The sequence below is a fragment of the Eumetopias jubatus genome, unplaced genomic scaffold (assembly GCF_037043125.1).
Source record: "Eumetopias jubatus isolate StellerSeaLion01/CBP00866 unplaced genomic scaffold, mEumJub1_p1.0 scaffold_1, whole genome shotgun sequence".
Classification (NCBI taxonomy): Eukaryota; Metazoa; Chordata; class Mammalia; order Carnivora; family Otariidae; genus Eumetopias; species Eumetopias jubatus.
Window position 1 is genome coordinate 123,790,908 of NW_028274807.1, and position 18,113 is coordinate 123,809,020.

The following is an 18,113-nucleotide window of genomic DNA, read 5'->3' on the forward strand; positions in this document are numbered from 1 at the left end:
ATGTAAATCCTTTCTGAAGGAATTTGCCTCAAAGAGGCAAATAAAGTGGCGCCTTGGTGGCTCAGTCATTAAGTGTCTGCCTTCGGCTCGGGTCATGATCCCAGGGTCCTGGGATCGAGCCCTGCATTGGGGCTCCCTGCTCCGCGAGAGGCCTGTTTCTCCCTCTCCCACTTCCCCTGCTTGTATTCCCTCTCTTGCTGTGTCTCTCTGTCAAATAAACAAAATCTTTAAAAAAACAAAAAAAGAGGCAAATGAAATTTTAAGAAAAATGAACTTACAGTAAAAATTACTCAACTTAAAAGTAAACAAGAAACCATGAACAGAACCATGAAGAGACTCAGACCCAAAAAGTGCTATTTATACCTTGGAATTATCTGATACAAACATAATTATAAATAAATATATTTCATTTGTTTCATGAAATGAGAGAAGCTTGGACATATGTTTATAAAGAACAAACACTTGATAAAGAACCAAGTAAATATATTACAATGTTTACATATCTTAACTCATCTTAACAAAACAGAGGCTGTTCAACTAGTAAAGAAGGTTAATACATTATAGAACCACCAGCATGATATGAAGCATTCTTTTCTTTCCTGACTAATAATTTGAGGATATCTCTGCCTTTAAAAAGTAATTGGGGTTTTTATTTATTTTCAGTTAGAGCAACAGTAATGTATTAATTAGCCTCCTGGTTTATATATTTTATTGACAATTTTAGTCTTAAAAAGCAAAAATCAAAGTTAACCTTTTATTAGTAACTAAAGTCACTTTAAAGTGTATTATGGTTTCGTGTTTTTGAAATGTTCCTTAATATGGTAAAATTAAAGGAGACTGAATATATATGTTAAAATTTTATAGTTTATATAACACAATTACTTTTATTTTGATTTTTTCATCTGGCTGATTTTGGTATTCCATTTTTTTCTGAGATCATTTAGGTTATCTGAGCTGTTTGTTATTTGGCTGAATATTGATTCTTGCATTTATTAAATTTAGACTATATATGTGCCCCCAAAATTAGCATAATTAAATGGTTAATTCCTCTATTAAATTTAATTTTAATTTTGTTCTTTTGCAACTATGTTCCATAATTGGAGTGAGAATCTCTATTCTTGAACCCACTTCTTTGAATATTTTCTGTTTTTTTAGCCCTCTTACAGTAGAATTATTTTGAAATTCCTTAGCTTTGTTTAATTTTGGTCTGACTCATTCTTCTAATAAAAGATATCTTCATTTTTTATCATTTCTCATAATGCAGATTTCGTAGTTGTCCTTGCCACAGTGGCAATGCAGCTCTTGTGGTCAACACTGATTTTCTTTATGCCAAAAAATTCTGCAGCATCTTTTAAGTGCCTTATTATTCAGTTGATTTCTGTATAAAGCTTTGTGTGCATCTATATCATATGTGAAATTCTCCTTACCAAAGTGTCTCTCAAATTATTTCTTCTCATTTTGAAGTTGTTGGTAATTTTTTTAACCAAAGTATATTCAATAATCATTAGGTGTCATTTATAGCTGTCATTTAAAAGTGGTTCTCTAAGTGATAATCTTGAAAAGCATGAATTTGCAAGACACAAACAAACTTTAAGAATTAATCTCTCATTGCTAAGATTTCACCTTTTAAAACAATTATTGTAATGACTCTTTTATATAATAATTACTAGATCAGTATTGCCAAACTTTCTAATCCCTTTTGTGATGTAGGATATCTTTGAAAATTTAAGATCCATATACATAAACTTTGTATGAATTTAATCTATATTATTAATACTCCCCCGATAAGATATTGACTTCCTAACTGTAGTTCCAGCCACATCATTAGTTTGTTGTATAAATAACCTTAAGGCAAGTCACTTGAATAATTTTAAAACAGGTAAGGTATGTCAAAGCATTTTATTGTGAAATGCTTTCCAGATATTAATAACAACTAAAATAACCACTTATCTGTGTCAGGTTACTTATTTATAAAATTGAAAGTTGTATTGGGCCAATCATTTCTAGCTCTAAAATTCTTCAATATGAAGTGCCTGGGTGGCTCAGTCGTTAAGCGCCTGCCTTCAGCTCAGGTCATGATCCCAGGGTCCTGGGATCGAGCCCTGCATCGGGCTCCCTGCTCTGCGGGAAGCCTGCTTCTCCCTCTCCCACTCCCCCTGCTTGTGTTCCCTCTCTCACTGTGTCTCTCTCTGTCAAATAAATAAATAAAATCTTTAAAGAAAATAAATAAAATTCTTCAATCTGCTAAGGTTAATAACTGCTATAATTGCAGATGTCTGGATACATATACGAGAATTTTAACAGTGGTTAACTCTAGGAAAGAGAAAATCTTTGGGGGCAAGCATAAGAAGGAGAGAAATTCATTTTTGCTTTATACCTTTTGATGCTGTCTGAGGGGTTGTCTTGTTGAAGACGGTATCTAACAGTGATAATTTTATCACAAAAATTTCAAAACTATCCTGAATCTCCCATCCTAATCTTAGGTTTTGATTTATCACATATAACTCAGAGTTGTTGAGCTTGGATGAAAACTAGAAAAATGCGTAATGTGTCCTGTATCTTATTTGCTGTATCAATATTATTCTGTTGTTTATAAATGTGAGCTCTAAGGAAATTTGAAAGTGATTTGATGAGACCTGTTTGTTTTAGATAAGGCCTAGAAGGGGACATTGTTGCTATTATTACCTTGTTGGTATTTTATCACTTGAATTAAATGCCTTAACTTCATTAAGTCTTCCTAATAATTCTATAAAGTGGATGTTATGATAATCCCATTGTACAGATAAGGAACCTGAAACATTGGAACGTGATTAAGATCTGAAACTTAGAGCACAAGTCTTTTGAATCTAGTAGTTTTTCTGTTAGCACTTTTTAAAATTCTTCCATTATTAAGCTTTTAATACAACGAATTCTAGAGTTTTGTTGTTTTTAAACAAATTTTCTAAGGGCACATTGGTTGACTCCTTGCTGAGCACAAGCTAACAATGTCTGTTAATCAGTTGGGTACTGAAAAGTTAGGTGTATTATGTCACATAGCCAGGTTTTTTTCATCATTCGGTATCCCCAATGGGATATGTTTAATGAGAAGTTACTGTGATTTTAAATACCTGTTTCTAATGCCAGTGAGTTACAGTTAAAGTATACAAAAGACTTTGGTAATGCATTCTATCCTTTTTTTTCCTTTTAATTTGTTTCCTGAAAATTAAATTTAATACACTGGCCTCCTGGGGTCTATATTTAATATGTATAATGTTGATCATTTAGAGACAACTTGAAAGTGTTCTTACATGAATTGTTTTTGGTTTTTGTTGTTGAGCAATTACTATGTTAATGTGAAATGAACCATTTTGCTAGTGAGGAACTGGACAGCTAACTACTGTTTTTCTCTACTCACTATTACATTTATAGAAATTCATTTAAATCTCTGAGGAGGTCACTTATGTTTTTAATTAATTATACTCATTAGTTTTGGGTATAAAATAGATTGGTTTTCATAAATTCCGGCTCTCTTACTTGAGTACTTGTTCATTGTAAAAAATATATAAATAAAATTTCTGAATCTTACCACCTGTGGATAACTATCACTGTTAATATTTTGGTGTATTTTCTTGCAGTACTTTTTCTAACTTATTTCAGTCTTACCGTAATGTATTTACAGTTTACAAAATTTTATGTCTCTTCAATCAACATTTCCTTCAGTTTCTAAGACGTGTTTGTAGATAGTATTTTTAATGTATGCATGATAGTCCATTGTGTAGCTATACCATAATTTATTTTGCAACTCTTACCTCTTGGATATTTAGGTTGTTTAAGCATGTTAATGAATAAAATTAATGCCATGATGGGCATTCTGGTGCAAAAGCTTGTTCTGTGTTACATTGTTTCATCTTGTGTTATATTCTTAGAAATGGAACTGCTGGGTCAAAGATGGTACATACTTTTAAGCCTTGGTATATATTGCCAAATTGCTTTTAGAGAGTACTTTCTAAAATTTATTTTTCTTCTCTATTGTCATGAACACTGTCATTCAGAAAATTATGAATGGTAGTTATATTTGGTTTAAATTCAAGTTATAATTTAACACAACAGTGAACACTTTCATAAGATAAAGTATATGAAAAGACTATATCAAGAACAGGATTAGATCTTTATTTGAATTGGAAGTGCATTGGGTTTTACCAATGGGTATTTCCTCTGTTCCCCTAATTTCCAGAGTTGAAGCTCTTTGGCAGTCACACAGGTCATGCTCAGTATACTTTGCTCCGGTGCCCCCTAGTGCTGGTCCTGTAGAAGCAGCCTTCAGTTTCTCTTCTCTAACAGAAAACATCCTTCTTCCTTCAGCTCCTTCTGGACATATACAAAGACATTTAAAGAGCCAGGTAAATAAGAGTTAGGGCTAATATAATGCCCCTATTGCCGTTTTTGGCCTGGGGATCTAGAATTTATCCTCAGTATTTTTTTTTTCCTCCTGGGAGGAGCTGTCCTACTCTCTGTAATCTTAAATTTGTAGCTCTCTGCCTTACCCTGCATGTTCCTATTATAGACAGCAGTAGGGAGGGCCTGGGGCAAACATCCCTGCCTTCTGGACCCTGGCCCTATTCCTAGTCTTCTAAGTTAAAGAAAATCAACATCCCTTGGGTAGCTGTAAGTTATTGAGGTATTTAGCTGCAAAACTTATTCCTCCATTACCCTCTTGACTGAAGTGTCTCCTCTGAAAATTCCAGCTTGTTTACCTACAAAAAGACTGAGGAAGGGAAGAGTTAGGATGAAGATGGGACTGATGGTGGCCAAGCCCAGTGAAGAGACATGTATAACCTTGCTATTCTTCATAAAAATGTACATTTTTAGAATTATACTAGAAATAGGCTCAAATGTGTAAAAATCTACAGGCTGCTTTCTACACCTCTTTCTTTTCTCTTCCCTTCCCAGTCATTTAGAATAACAATGAATAAGAGAGATAGCTCACTTGGGACCTTGCCCCAAATTCCTGTAATAACAAAATACAGATCGCACCTCTCCATCTGCAGAATTAACTGCTTTGTGGGGGGAAGGGAATGGGGCCAAGAGCGGGAAATAATAGCTGTCCCTCTAGGAACCAATTTTTAGTACTGTATAACCATTTTACTTCATTCTTTTCTTATTGAATGTTTCCCCCTACCTTATATTCCTCAGTAACTGTGTAGTTAATTTAAAGCCTTTCCTTTTGATTGTTCCATGACTTCAGAGTCATTCTTTGGTAGTTATGTTTCTGTTAATATTATGCCCTATCTCTAGTGCCTGGTTGGCTGGTCTAGGAAAGTTAGGGGAGAAAGATCCAGGTCTTGTTTAAATCCATTTCTTGCTCAGCCCTCAGAATGTTCTTTAAAAAAAAAAAAAAAATCTGGAATACTGAAGAAGGTGGCTGTTTATACCAAATTCTAAACTTCTCCAAAATTTTATCTAACTCTAATATTCTAAAAACCTCTGAAAACCAAAAGTTAAATATATTCAATTTAGAAAAGAACTTACAAGTCATGAGTCTAACATTCCATTAAGAATTACGTGTTGTGGTGCACCTGGGTGGCTCAGTCGTTAAGCGTCTGCCTTCGGCTCAGGTCACGATCCCAGTGTCCTGGAATCGAGCCCCACATCGGGCTACCTGTTCCGCGGGAAGCCTGACTTCTCCCTCTCCCACTCCCCCTGCTTGTGTTCCGTCTCTGGCTGTGTCTCTCTCTGTCAAATAAATAAATAAAATCTTTAAAAAAAAAAGAAAAAAAGAATTACGTGTTGTTTGCAACCCTATTCCTGGGATCACAGTTTTAAAAATTGCTGTCTGGTAGGGAAAGACAGTATAAGGCTTCCTCAGCTTTACTAGTCTATTCAGTCAAATGCTGTTTTTACTTACTTACCCAGGGACAGTGGTCTTTAAAGGACCTATTTTATAAATACTGAAACTCCTTAACATATTTTATACTTTATGATATAAAAAATAAGCCAGGTCTGAGAAGATCTATTCTAAGTAATAATTATTATAATGTAAGAGAGTATTTAAACTGAGCTTATCAGAGGTCTAAATCAATAGTAAGAATATTTAAACAAAACATAACACTTCCCACTTTCTAGTACAAAGATTGGAGATATGCCTGACCAAAATGAATGATAAAAGTTTACTTTCCTGTCTGTCCATTTATTTGAATAGAAAGGAAATGTGTGTTTAATATTGTACTTAATATCCTCTGATACCATAATGCCTTTTCCTTCCTAAAGTAGGTTTTTTGTTTTAAAAATGTTTTTTTTCCCAGCAGCCATTCTAAAATTACTAGGTATTTGTTAAATGACTTCTTGTTACAGACCCAACTTATATATATATAAGAAGCTCCTAGTTTATAAATAGGGTATATTTCCAGCATTTTTTGTGTTGGAGCATGATATTTGAAGTTAAATCTAAGTTCAAATTCTGGTGCCATCTTTGACCACCTGTGGCAAAGATAAGCAAGTTACTTCATCTTTGAACTTCAGTTTCCTAATATGTATGTGTGATATTCACTGTTGGATAGGGTTTTGAGGAAGATTGAATTGAAGGAAATGTTTTAGCAGGCAACAACTGTTGTTTTGATGTCATTAAATTGAAGTCCTAGTTTATGCTTTCCTAATCTCCCCTTTCCAAACGAAGAATTGATACTAAATGAACTGTTATCTAAGGCTGTGGGAGAGTATGTGAACATGCTCAATAGCTAGTGTAGGTTTGAGAAAGAGCATGGTAGATTTTTGTTCTCCATCTGTATCTTGGAATAATTCAGGAATTCAAGTCTCTCAGTTTAGTCCTAACAGCCACCACTTTTCCCCTCCCCCTCTGACTCCTCCTTTAGCTTCCTTCATCTTTGTACACTATAGGAAATAAGACAGATGCTTTGGAATTATAGTAGGCAGCTTAAGGGTTCCTGGATCATAAATAGATTAGTCTGAGGCAAAGGCAGGAGTCAGCAGGTGGGGATTCAAATTATCAAAAACAGCAACAACACTGAAAACTAGGCATTACATTTGGGGTTTAAATATTCAATAGTTATTTTATTTTTTTAAGATTTTATTTATTTATTTGACAGAGAGACAGCGATAGAGGGAACTCAAGCAGGGGTAGTGGGAGAGGGAAAAGGAGGCTTCCCATCGATGCGGGGCTCGATCCCAGAACCCTGGGATCATGACCTGAGCCAAAGGCAGATGCTTAACGACTGAGCCACCCAGGTGCCCCTCAATAGTTATTTTAACGTGTATTCACAAAAGTGGCACATCCTCTCCCCACCCTCCAAAAGAGAGGCTAGTAGCAGTGATTCATACAAGAAAGCAATTTTAAAGGTATGACATAGGGTTTACCCCATCACAGTGGTGATGCTTTTTACTGTGTCTTTTGCTCACTGATGTGTCCCAAGTGAATGAATTTAGTTCCATTTGTTTTTATCGTATTTAATGTGGTCAGTGACTTAGTTGGGCTGAAAAATAATATAATGAGCCTCATTATGTGTTAGTAATGGTGCTAAGTACAGGTAAGCATAACACAGTTTATGCTCCAAAGAGCTTTATAGCCCAGTATAGACTGGGCACACTATAGCTTATGGACCAAATCTGGCCTGACCCCTGTTTTTATAATAAAGTTTTAATGGAACACAGCCATGCTCATTCATTCATGTACTATCTAGGGCTGCTTTTATACTACAGTGACAAAGTAGTTGGGACAGAGTCTGTATGACCCCTGAAGCCTAAAGTATTACTGTCTGACTCTTTTTTTTTTTATTTTTTTATTGTTATGTTAATCACCATATATTACATCATTAGTTTTTGGTGCAGTATTCCATGATTCATTGTTTGTTCATAACACCCAGTGCTCCATGCAGAACGTGCCCTCCTCAATACCCATCACCAGGCTAACCCATCCCCCTACCCCCTCCCCTCTAGAACCCTCAGTTTGTTTTTCAGAGTCCACAAAAAGTTTGCCAGTCCCTGGCCTCACAAGGTGTAACCCCTTGCTCTTGTTTACCAGACTTTGTCAATAATCCTATTTTATTCTGGATAACTAGTTTTGTGCCCTTTCTTTATCATGAAAGTTGATCACTAATTCTTCACAGGCTTTATTTTCATATTCTAACATCTTTGACCTGGTCTTGGTCCTTATTTTACAACATTTCTGTTCTATTCCTGCCAATTCTTAAAATGTATATTTGCCAGATAATGTTAAGCTAGTTTTATGTATATACTATTAGTTTTTCCATGGCTTCAGTCTCTGGCTATGATTATCTTAATGGTATTTCATAACTGTAGATAAAAAGACAGCTAAATTTGGTCTTTCTCTAGATACATAATATTGTGATACATAATAAAAATGTACAAAGATGAAGGAAGCTAAAGGAGAAGTCAGAAGTACGGGGGGAAATAGTGACTGTTAGGGCCAAAGTAAGAAACTTGACTTCCCTCATTATTCCAAAATACAGAGGGAGGACAAAATCTGCCATGCTGTATCTCAGACCTACACTAGCTACTATATTTGTGTGTGTAGGAACTAAACTCTGACCTTTCTTCACTGATTATAGTCAAATTGAGATACTTGGTTCTTAAGGGGCAGTTCTTAAGGGGCAGTCTACATTTAAGATCTGTTTTTCTTCTCACGAGGTTAGAGTAAGTCAGCTTTGAGCCTTTGTGCCTTTGAGAAAACATCTTTCAGATACGGCTTATATGATAAATTCACCATCTCAATTATGCCAGCCTTATTCAGGGTTTTTCATTGTTGAGATTTTGCCAACCAGGTGTAAAACATCTTAATTCCTTGAAGTTCTTGGTTTCAGTAGATCTACCAGGAAGAACAACAAAAACAGAAAAAGCAAAAACTTTGGCCAGGCTAGTGAAACAACTTCCAAAATGGATACAAAAGAATCTAGCCCAAAGATATTATAACTTAAATCTCAGGAAAATCTTATCGCCTGACCCATTTGAATTCCTTTCCGTAGCTACTTGGGAAAAGTGTTCATGACGCCAAGCTGCTTTCTGAAAAGAAGAGAAAACACTGGTTTCATTTAGGAAAAAACATTTGAAAAGAAGTACCATATAGTTAGTTCATATATAGCTTATACTGGCCTAAGAGAGAGTAGTAGATTACTCTTCTTTTCACTCTGTGTCTTTAGTTCCCACCTCTGTAATTCAGGTACTCTGGCTAGAAAGGGGATTTATAAGTAAAATAAGTGTTCAGAGCTGTAGATGTACTCCCTAAACATTCTAGTTTCTTAAAATTGCAGTCTCGATAATCAGCATATCTTGTTCTTGGCTTGTTTTTCAGTTTCAGTGTCCATTGGGTTAACTGGCTTTTTTGTTCATATATATATATATATATATAAATATATTTGAGTAATTTGAGTTTCAAATTTCTTATCTCCATAATGTCTATTTCCTCAACATATTAATTTTCTCACTTTATAGAAAAGAGTCATTATAGCAAAATGGTTAAGAGCACAGACTAGAGGCAAACTGCTTTGGTCTTTGGGGCTGCATTTAACATCTCTATGCCTATTTCTTCGTATGTAAAATGGGAGAGTGATAATAATATCAGTACCCATCACAGTTATGAGGATTAGTTGAGTTAATTCACGAAAAGCTCAGGGTAGTGCCTGGTACACAGTAAGTGCCAGTAAATGTTAACTTTATTATTATTGAATTCTAGCCCAGAAAAATGCTACATATAAAAATGTTCCTGTTTATTCAATGTAAGTTAAGCATATTTAATTTTTTTCATGACTACAGCTATTACAGCAGGAGAGAAAGTTTTTCATTCCAGAATATATGGAATGTAACAACTTTTCTCAAATTTTAAAACAGCCAGTGGTTTATATTTTAAAAGAGTTCAAGTAAATGTGCTAACTTTAGTGGTTTAAACTAAGCTCTTATTATTGGCCCTATTTAAAATGTTTTTATATTTCTTTTTCTTACTTTTTCTTATCCTTTTGAATATCATCTATTACTGTTTTTCAAAGGACATTAAGAACAAAGCCCACTCTATGAAACTTACCTTAATACTGGAGTTTTAAACTGGCAAACCCTGAACCTCTTTTAAAATTTTGATTTAACATCAGAAAATTTCTAAAGATATTTTCTACCATGTATCCCAATAGTGGCTGCCTGCCTTAACTTGAGCACAATCACAGTCTTGGGAATTATTCCAGCTATTTAAATCAAATGAAATATAGTAAGATGCCCACATAATAAAGTGGGAAATTGTAGAGTGAATAAAAGTACTATATTCTGAAATCCACAAGAACCTAAATTCTGTTCCCAGCTGTTTAAAGGGATTTGCCATATAAGATTAGTTAAAATATACAGTAGCTCTGTACTTTTACCTAAACCTGTTGGTATTTATATTTCTTCTAATGAAATCTAATTGACTACAATAAAGTTAACTTTCTTGAGCACTCAAATAATATTTAAGTTGCATCCAAATCTAGTCCAAACTTCACTGCTAAAGGCCTTTAGCTTCCATTTTCTTGGTTGCTTCCCATTTCCAGTTTCTTCTTAAAATAGTTCTGATTAGTCATCGGTAGGTTGCTTACTTAGTTGTGATGTTAAATTTACAACTCTTCAAATGAATTGGCAAGTTGTCATTTTACATAAACATATCTGCTTTATGATTGACCTTTAAAGGAATACTTTGCCTCCAACTCCAAAGATAACCTGATTCCCTAGACTGCTTCTTTGCACACTAACCAAGAAATTTAAGGAAATAAAGGAGCATTAATACCTCCTAGCATCATTTTTTAAAAACTCTGTTCATAGTTTGATAAAATGAACACATGACACATTTGACCCTAGGATTGTAGTATCATCTGTATTATTTATACTTGCATTTCACTCGGTAAATATTTATTAAACACCTGCCATGTGCCAAACACTATTCTAGGTACTAGCAAGGGAACAGTGAACATTCATCCTTTGAATACTAGGAGGTTTACCAGTTAACACCTATCTGTTCTCATCTGAGTGCCTAGGACTTAATTCAACAGAATCACAGAATGCCATAGAACCTCACAGTTCAGATTCAGTTATAGATTTTTAAACTCTGTAATCCTGAGACATAAAATAAGTTTTCTAAGGTCACATAGCTAGTCAGTAGCCTGGCTTGCTTTTTGTTTTTCTTTCAGTTATTCATTCAGAAAACATTCTCAAAATTTTTCTATTAAAAATATCAACAGAGGCACCTGGATAGGCTCAGTGGGTTAAGTGTCTGCCTTCACTCAGGTCATGATCCTGGGGTCCTGTGATCAAGTGGCATCTGGCTCTCTGCTCACTGGGGAGTCTGGTTCTCCTTCTCCCTCTGCCTGCCTCCCAGCTCATGTTCACTCTCTCTAGCTCTGTGTCACTCTCTCAGATCATAAATAAAATCTTAAAAAAAAAAGGATCAACAAAGACCCCCCCAAAAAAATCCTCTATCAATCCCATAAGACCTCTCTAGCAGCCATTCTATTTTTTTGACTCTTGACAAACTTTTTGAAAGAGTTGCCTTCTTTTTCTTCCTTTGAACCCACTGCAGTCTGACCTCAGCCCTTTTATTCCACTAAAAGTGTTCTCCCCAAGGTCACTCACAACCTTATCATTGCTTTATATGGGATACTTTCTATTTTTTTTCTACTTTTTTTTTTTAGTTTGTCTTTTCTCTTGTGGCATTTGTCAATTGTTAAATTATTACAACCATTTTTTAATTTTTTTTCCTTCACATTTTTTAATGTTTTCTTTCCAGAAGATGTCATATTCTTCTGGTTTTCCTACTCAGACCATTTCTTAGATTTCTTGATATGCTCTTCTTTCTTAGCCATCCGTTATATATTGGTGTTCCCCAAGATACTTTGTCCCCCTTCTCTGCATATCCTCCTTGAGTAATCTCATTTACTTCCATCTCTTCTATTGCCATCTAAATGCCGAGGGCTCCCAGGTATTTATTCTTGCTCAAATTCTTTCCCATGGACTTTGAACTCCTATATTGAACTGCCTACTAAACATCTCCAGTAGGATATTTTTCAGGAATCTCAGATCATCATCTCCAAAATCGAACTATTATGTTAGCATTTTTTTGTGTGTTAACTATTTCATTGACTTACACTGTCATACATCTAGTAGGTGACTACCTAAAAATTTAGGATTAATCAACAGCTCCCATTCTGATTAGTTCGTAAATTTTGTGCTGCTGCTTTAATTTCTCTTCAGTCTATTCACATCTTTATTGCCAACATTTTATTTTCAGGCCCTCATTCTAAATTATTCCCATGGCCTTTGTTTTCCTTCTGTAAGGAAACAGAATAATGAGTAAGAGCATGGACTTTAGAGTCAGAAGAGTCAGATAACCCCGTATTTGGATCCGTACTCTATCACTTAGAATGTATGGGTGTTCTGAAGTTCAATTTCCTCATCTGTAGAAAAGGAATATTAACACTTCATACAGTGATTGTGAAATTTAAATTTATGGCCCATAGAACACGGTACTGGGTATATAATAAGCATTCAGCAGAAGATTGTATTTACCATTAACTAGCCTCCCTATTCCACATCATTCTCCATCTGCTTAGAATATGATTCTTGAAAACAAAATTTTAGCACTCTCCTGATAAATATGCTTCTACAGTAGTTCCTTTTTGCCATTAGGATAATATCCAGATGATTTAACATGGATTTTAAATGATCTTCCATTTAAATGGAAATGGATCCTGTTTTCCTCTTCAGCTTTCTCTCTTGCTCTCTCCTCCCTATTTGGGCCCCAGCTACAATAAATTAACAGCCTCTCAAAAGCACATTCAGGCTTTTGAACATTTTGTGCCCTCTGGGATACCTTTTCTTATAGCTAGATAATTTTTAGTTGTTGTTCAAAACTCAGTTTACATGTTACCTTCTTTGGAAACCCGTCTGTGACTACTTTTGACTCTGGATTAGGCTTTCCAACATAGTACTCCTTACATTCTATTGCAGCTGCCTGTTCTCATATCTGTTTCCCCTAATGTATAATGAATCTTTGAAATTAGAGAAGGTCAAAGAATGTTGAGTTTTGGTTATTGGATGTTCATCTGCAGGAACAATAAAAGTTTTCAAGACTGTTCTTTTTACTGTTCTGTTCAAAGAGCTTATTCTTTCTTCCAGATACTACATTCATGTTAGCAAAAGGAAATGTGTATAATTTTTTAAGTTTATCTTTATTTGGGATGTGAAGATCCCAAAAAGGAGTAAGTACTGTTACATGTCCAAAATGTAGCTTCAAGAACTTTAGTTTAATAGAGTACTTTTTAAAAGTGATTTCTACATCATCAGCTTTTGCTAATTTAATATTCTTAATTACTATTAAGAATATTAACTCTTCCTTACTATTTTAAATATCAATGTAATACTGAATTATCTTCATGTGTCTTTCTCATTAGTGAGAATCTGATATCAGACAGTCCCGGTTTCAAACCCTTGCTAACAATGACTGTTTCTAATCGATATAAATATTAAATTATGTGGCAGTACACCCTCAAACCAGTGCCTGACACATTTAGGTGCTTGATAAATTTAAATTTTCTTTTATACTTTTCAAATGTTTCAAATTGAATGTTACATGACCGTCAAGTTAAATCCTGTTCACTCATTCAATTTTAAATTAAAGACCATCCTATTCTGAAGGTCCCTCCATCTCAGCTTTCTCTGCTACAGTTAGAGTTAATACAAAAAAACTTGAACACTTAATTACTCTGATTGGTCTAATTCCCTGCTAGGATGTTAACTCTTTGAGGGCATGGACACAGTCTTAAAATGATTTTTCTTCCCTTGACATTTTGCGGAGTACTGAGAATATGGGAGAAATTCAGGACATACTTGTTGCTTAATTGATTTTTTTCAGTGTGCTGCTGTGCTCCTTCACCTTATTGCCAACTAGCATTTATTTAGGAAGATTAATAATTTTAATATCAACCCAAGTAAACCATATTTATGGAGGAAATGATACTGAGCATTCCATAGCTAAATAGAATTGAATGTTGGGATTACCAGTTTTGCTGCCCCTTCTATTACGATAACTAGGAAATAACTGTATAATTTGGTTCCCAAAAATAAGTTTGGTTTTATGAATTTCCTGAACAATAAACCAATTGGCTATTTTCCATTTATTTTTTTCTTTTGGATTAGTTTTCTAGGATATTGTAATTCATGTTCACAAATTTAAATGTGTCTTACAGGAGGATTTGTTGGTATTGAGGAAAACAGTGAAATCCTTTCTGGCTGTTTGCCAACAGTGCCTATCTAATGTTAATACTCCAGTGAAGGAACAGGTAAGAAATTATCAGTTAAGAGCTCTCAATAAAAAAATTACTAAATACACTGAAGAACAATGAGAAGAGGTCATTTTTTATGGCAGTTCTTAGCATACAGATCTATCCCTAACGTTTATGGAACCTGGGACACAAGAGTATGGATGTCTGAATATTTAACTTAAAAAAGCGAGTTAACTAACTTGTTATAGGTCTTTTTACCTAGACAAATACACTGTCATGATGACCTGGTTCCATAATTCCTGATTCCTAAGAATTCTGTCCTAAAACTGGGAGGGTTGGGGAGCTGGCCTGTGGTCCGTCCACCCTCTTCTCATCACACCAGGAAGAACTTCTCACACACACATAAACACTCCAGCCCACATGTCCAAACTCTGTCAACATTATTGCCTTGAACATCTGCCCTGGGACCTAGGAGTATGCACACAGGTGATACAGTAAGCCTAGGGAAGAGACCTGTGCAGCCTTTGGTAGCAGAATCAGGTCTCTTAGGGCAAGGAATCCCTGAGTCCCTGCATAGTCCCTGAATAATAGGGGTGCAGGTGGGTATATCACATTGGTTCAACAATCTCCTCACTCCTTGGGTAGGGGCAGCGTAGCCCAAGGCAATACCATTTCCATGAGGTGATTTTGTAAACTGTTTAATTATATTATTCTATTGGGAAGTACTTTTAGATCAGGTACTATTATATAAAACAGGATACTTTTTTCCATACTGTTTTTTTTTTTATCATAATGTTGGGCTAGAAAATACCTAGTCTAGTTAAAGAGTACTGTAGTACTTATCCTTTGCTATCCCTTCTTACAAGTAGGTTATCACAGTTGTATAAAGTTATCAGCATCAACTTAAAGTGGGAACAGAGGTGGTCTTCCCTAAACCTTATTCTCTAAACCTTCTGAACCCTATCAGTGCGATCTAAAAGTACCTGGCTCAGGACATTTAAACCAAAAATTCATTGTTTCTACATCATCACTGGTGATATCTAAAACTATGGCCTAAATAAAAAATAGATATATTTCCCCCTGGATTCTCTTTATCCTCCCCTTTTCAAGTGGCTCTTTCTAAATATATTTATGTAGTTCATGATTGTGTAGTCAGAGAATGAACTGCCATGATTCTTGCTGGAGGTGGACAGCCAAGTATACAGCCATCTCCAAATACGTACCAAAATTATGTTTTCCCATAGAAATCAATATTTAGAAGGGGGTAAGTGAATTGTTTTGAGTTATGAGAGCCCTCAGTTATCCCACAACAAAATCATTCAGTTACAGTAAACTGATAACACGGGTTTATTTCATAGTATCCATTAAATAGGGCAAATTTGACAACAATAACTGTAATACTTCCTCTTTAGGGAAATATATTGAAAGTTCCCATGATTAAATTTGTTGGCAAGCTTTCAGATACTGATTTTTATGTGAATGGTCTTAAATTCAATTTTAAATCTATTGTTAGAGATTTTTTTTTTTGCATTAGATTTTTTAAAGAAGAATCCTAAATAATAGCTTTAAGGTTTAGAGTACTGCATTGTAATTTGTTGGATAGTACAGTTTACCTTAAGATTTATGCTTATTTAGTTAAGCAGTATATAATTGATTTCTAACCTCTGTCATAATTTATTATATTAATTTTGTTTTTCCAAATGGCCTTAAGTCATTTTTTTTAAGTTCAAGTCAAAATCTCTTAGTCAATTGTTCTGAATTAATACAGACAAGTAAAAGAAATAGATTATATTAGGCGGGAATTAGGAATACAAGGAACTAGTATTTAATAAGAAAAAGTAATTTCATTAAGTTTGGAAATTAAAACTAAATAGTTGAAGTTTAAATACTCAATTTGTGTTATGGTATTGTTATTAAAGTGCATTTAATTTAGTATGTTTTCATTAACATTGACCTGTACTTGTAGTTATATATTACTGATAAATTCCCTTTGCATTGCAGGCATTCATGTTACTCTGTGATCTTCTGATGATATTTAGCCACCAATTAATGACAGGTGGCAGGGAAGGCCTTCAGCCTTTGGTGTTTAATCCAGATACTGGACTCCAGTCTGAACTCCTCAGCTTTGTGATGGATCATGTTTTCATTGACCAAGATGAAGAGAACCAGAGCATGGGTATTTGTAGCTACTATTTTGTCAATGTTGATCTTTTTTATTTTTTTTTAAAGATTTTTATTTATTTATTTGAGAGGGAGAGAGAGACAGAGAGCATGAGTGGCGGTGGGGGGTGTAGAAGGAGAGATAGATAAGCAGGCTCCCCAATGAGCTGAGAGCCCAACACAGGGCTCAGTCCCAGGACCCTGGGATCATGACCTGAGCTGAAGGCAGACACTTAACTGACTGAGCCACCCAGGTGCCCCAATGTTGATCTTTTTTTTTTTTACCAACCCCAAAAGATATTATGAAATAATTCAAATTCAGTCCTAAAAAGTGGTAGAATTTTTAAAAAAGAGTCATGGGGTGCCTGGATTGCTCAGTTGGTTAAGTGTCTGACTCTTGATTTTGGCCCAGGTCATGATCCCAGGGTCATGAGATCGAGCAGCACATCAGGCTCCATGCTAGGCAAGAAGCCTGCTTAAGATTCTCTCTCTCCCCCTCTGCCCCTCCCCTCACTCTCACATGCTCTCTTTCTCTCTCTCTCAAAATATAAAGTTAATACATTCATGTAGTTCAGAAACCAACAAGAATAAAAATGTACACAGTGAAATCTCCCTCCTTCAGAGTAGTACCTTAGAGGTCTTTCCCTATCACTACATACAGAGCTTTATTCTTTTCCAACAGATATGAAGTATTTCATTGTTTATAGCATAGTTTATGTTATCCATCTCCTATTAATTGATGTTGGCTCGTTTCCAATCTTCTATTGTATATTATGCTATAATGGATAATTGTGTACATTTGTCATTTCCCACATGTGTAAAATATATATGTAGGATAGATGTGTTTCTAATTGAACTGTGTCCAGGTTCACAATTTCTCTAAAGGAAAGCCCCTAAAGGGTCCTGGGATTGAGCCCTGTGTCAGGCTCCCTGCTTTTACAAAAGCATAAGCTTTTCCCTGTCCTTCTCACTTGTGCTCTCTCTCGCTATCTCTGTCACTCTTATCTTTGTCTCTCTCTCTCAAATAAATAAATAAAATCTTAAAAAAATAAACCGCTCCAGTCAAAATTGTGGTCAACCTGCATAATGATAATGTATAGCATAATTAGACCAATATAAATAATTATAAGTATTGGATAGGTTATATATGAAATAGATGATTTAAGGTCTGTAGCATATCTGATCCGTGGATCTATTTGGTGCTATTAGAGTGTTTTTTACTTAACATGTTAAGAAAATACTAAATTGTAAAACAAAGTCTCTATTTAGAGTCCATTTTAATCCCAGGAGATAAAATTTACTTACTATTTGTCTTAAGAAAAAGATTTCCAACTTCTCAAAGCATTGGTGCTTCACAGCAAGACCAATTAGTAGAAAGGAAAGAAAGAAGTTGAGTAAGTTCTTTCATTTTTTGTATATATATATAATACACACATAGGCAGGCCAAGATATGAGAGAGTCAGTACAGAGCCTAAAACAAATGTGTCAACATCTGGAGCCTTGTGAAGAAATTTTTTCTAGGATTAAAAATAAGCCAGGGCACCTGGGTGGCTCAGTTGTTAAGCATCTGCCTTCGGCTCAGGTCATGGTCCCAGAGTCCTGGGATCGAGCCCCACATTGGGCTCCCTGTTCAGCAGGAGGCCTGCTTCTCCCTCTCCCACTCCCCCTGCTTGTGTTCCCTCTCTCGCTGTGTCTGTCAAATAAATAAAA

At 35.1% G+C, this 18,113-nt stretch overlaps 1 protein-coding gene across 2 annotated transcripts in view; it reads left to right on the plus strand.

Annotated features, from left to right (window-relative positions):
• Nucleotides 1–18,113, plus strand: part of STAG1 (STAG1 cohesin complex component) — a 423,203-nt gene that overhangs the window by 367,167 nt on the left and 37,923 nt on the right. For both annotated transcript variants that reach the window (XM_028099176.2, XM_028099177.2), the window contains 2 exons: nt 14,208–14,300; nt 16,245–16,419. In XM_028099176.2, coding sequence (XP_027954977.1) covers nt 14,208–14,300; nt 16,245–16,419 — 268 coding nt within the window. The remainder of the gene's footprint in view (nt 1–14,207; nt 14,301–16,244; nt 16,420–18,113) is intronic.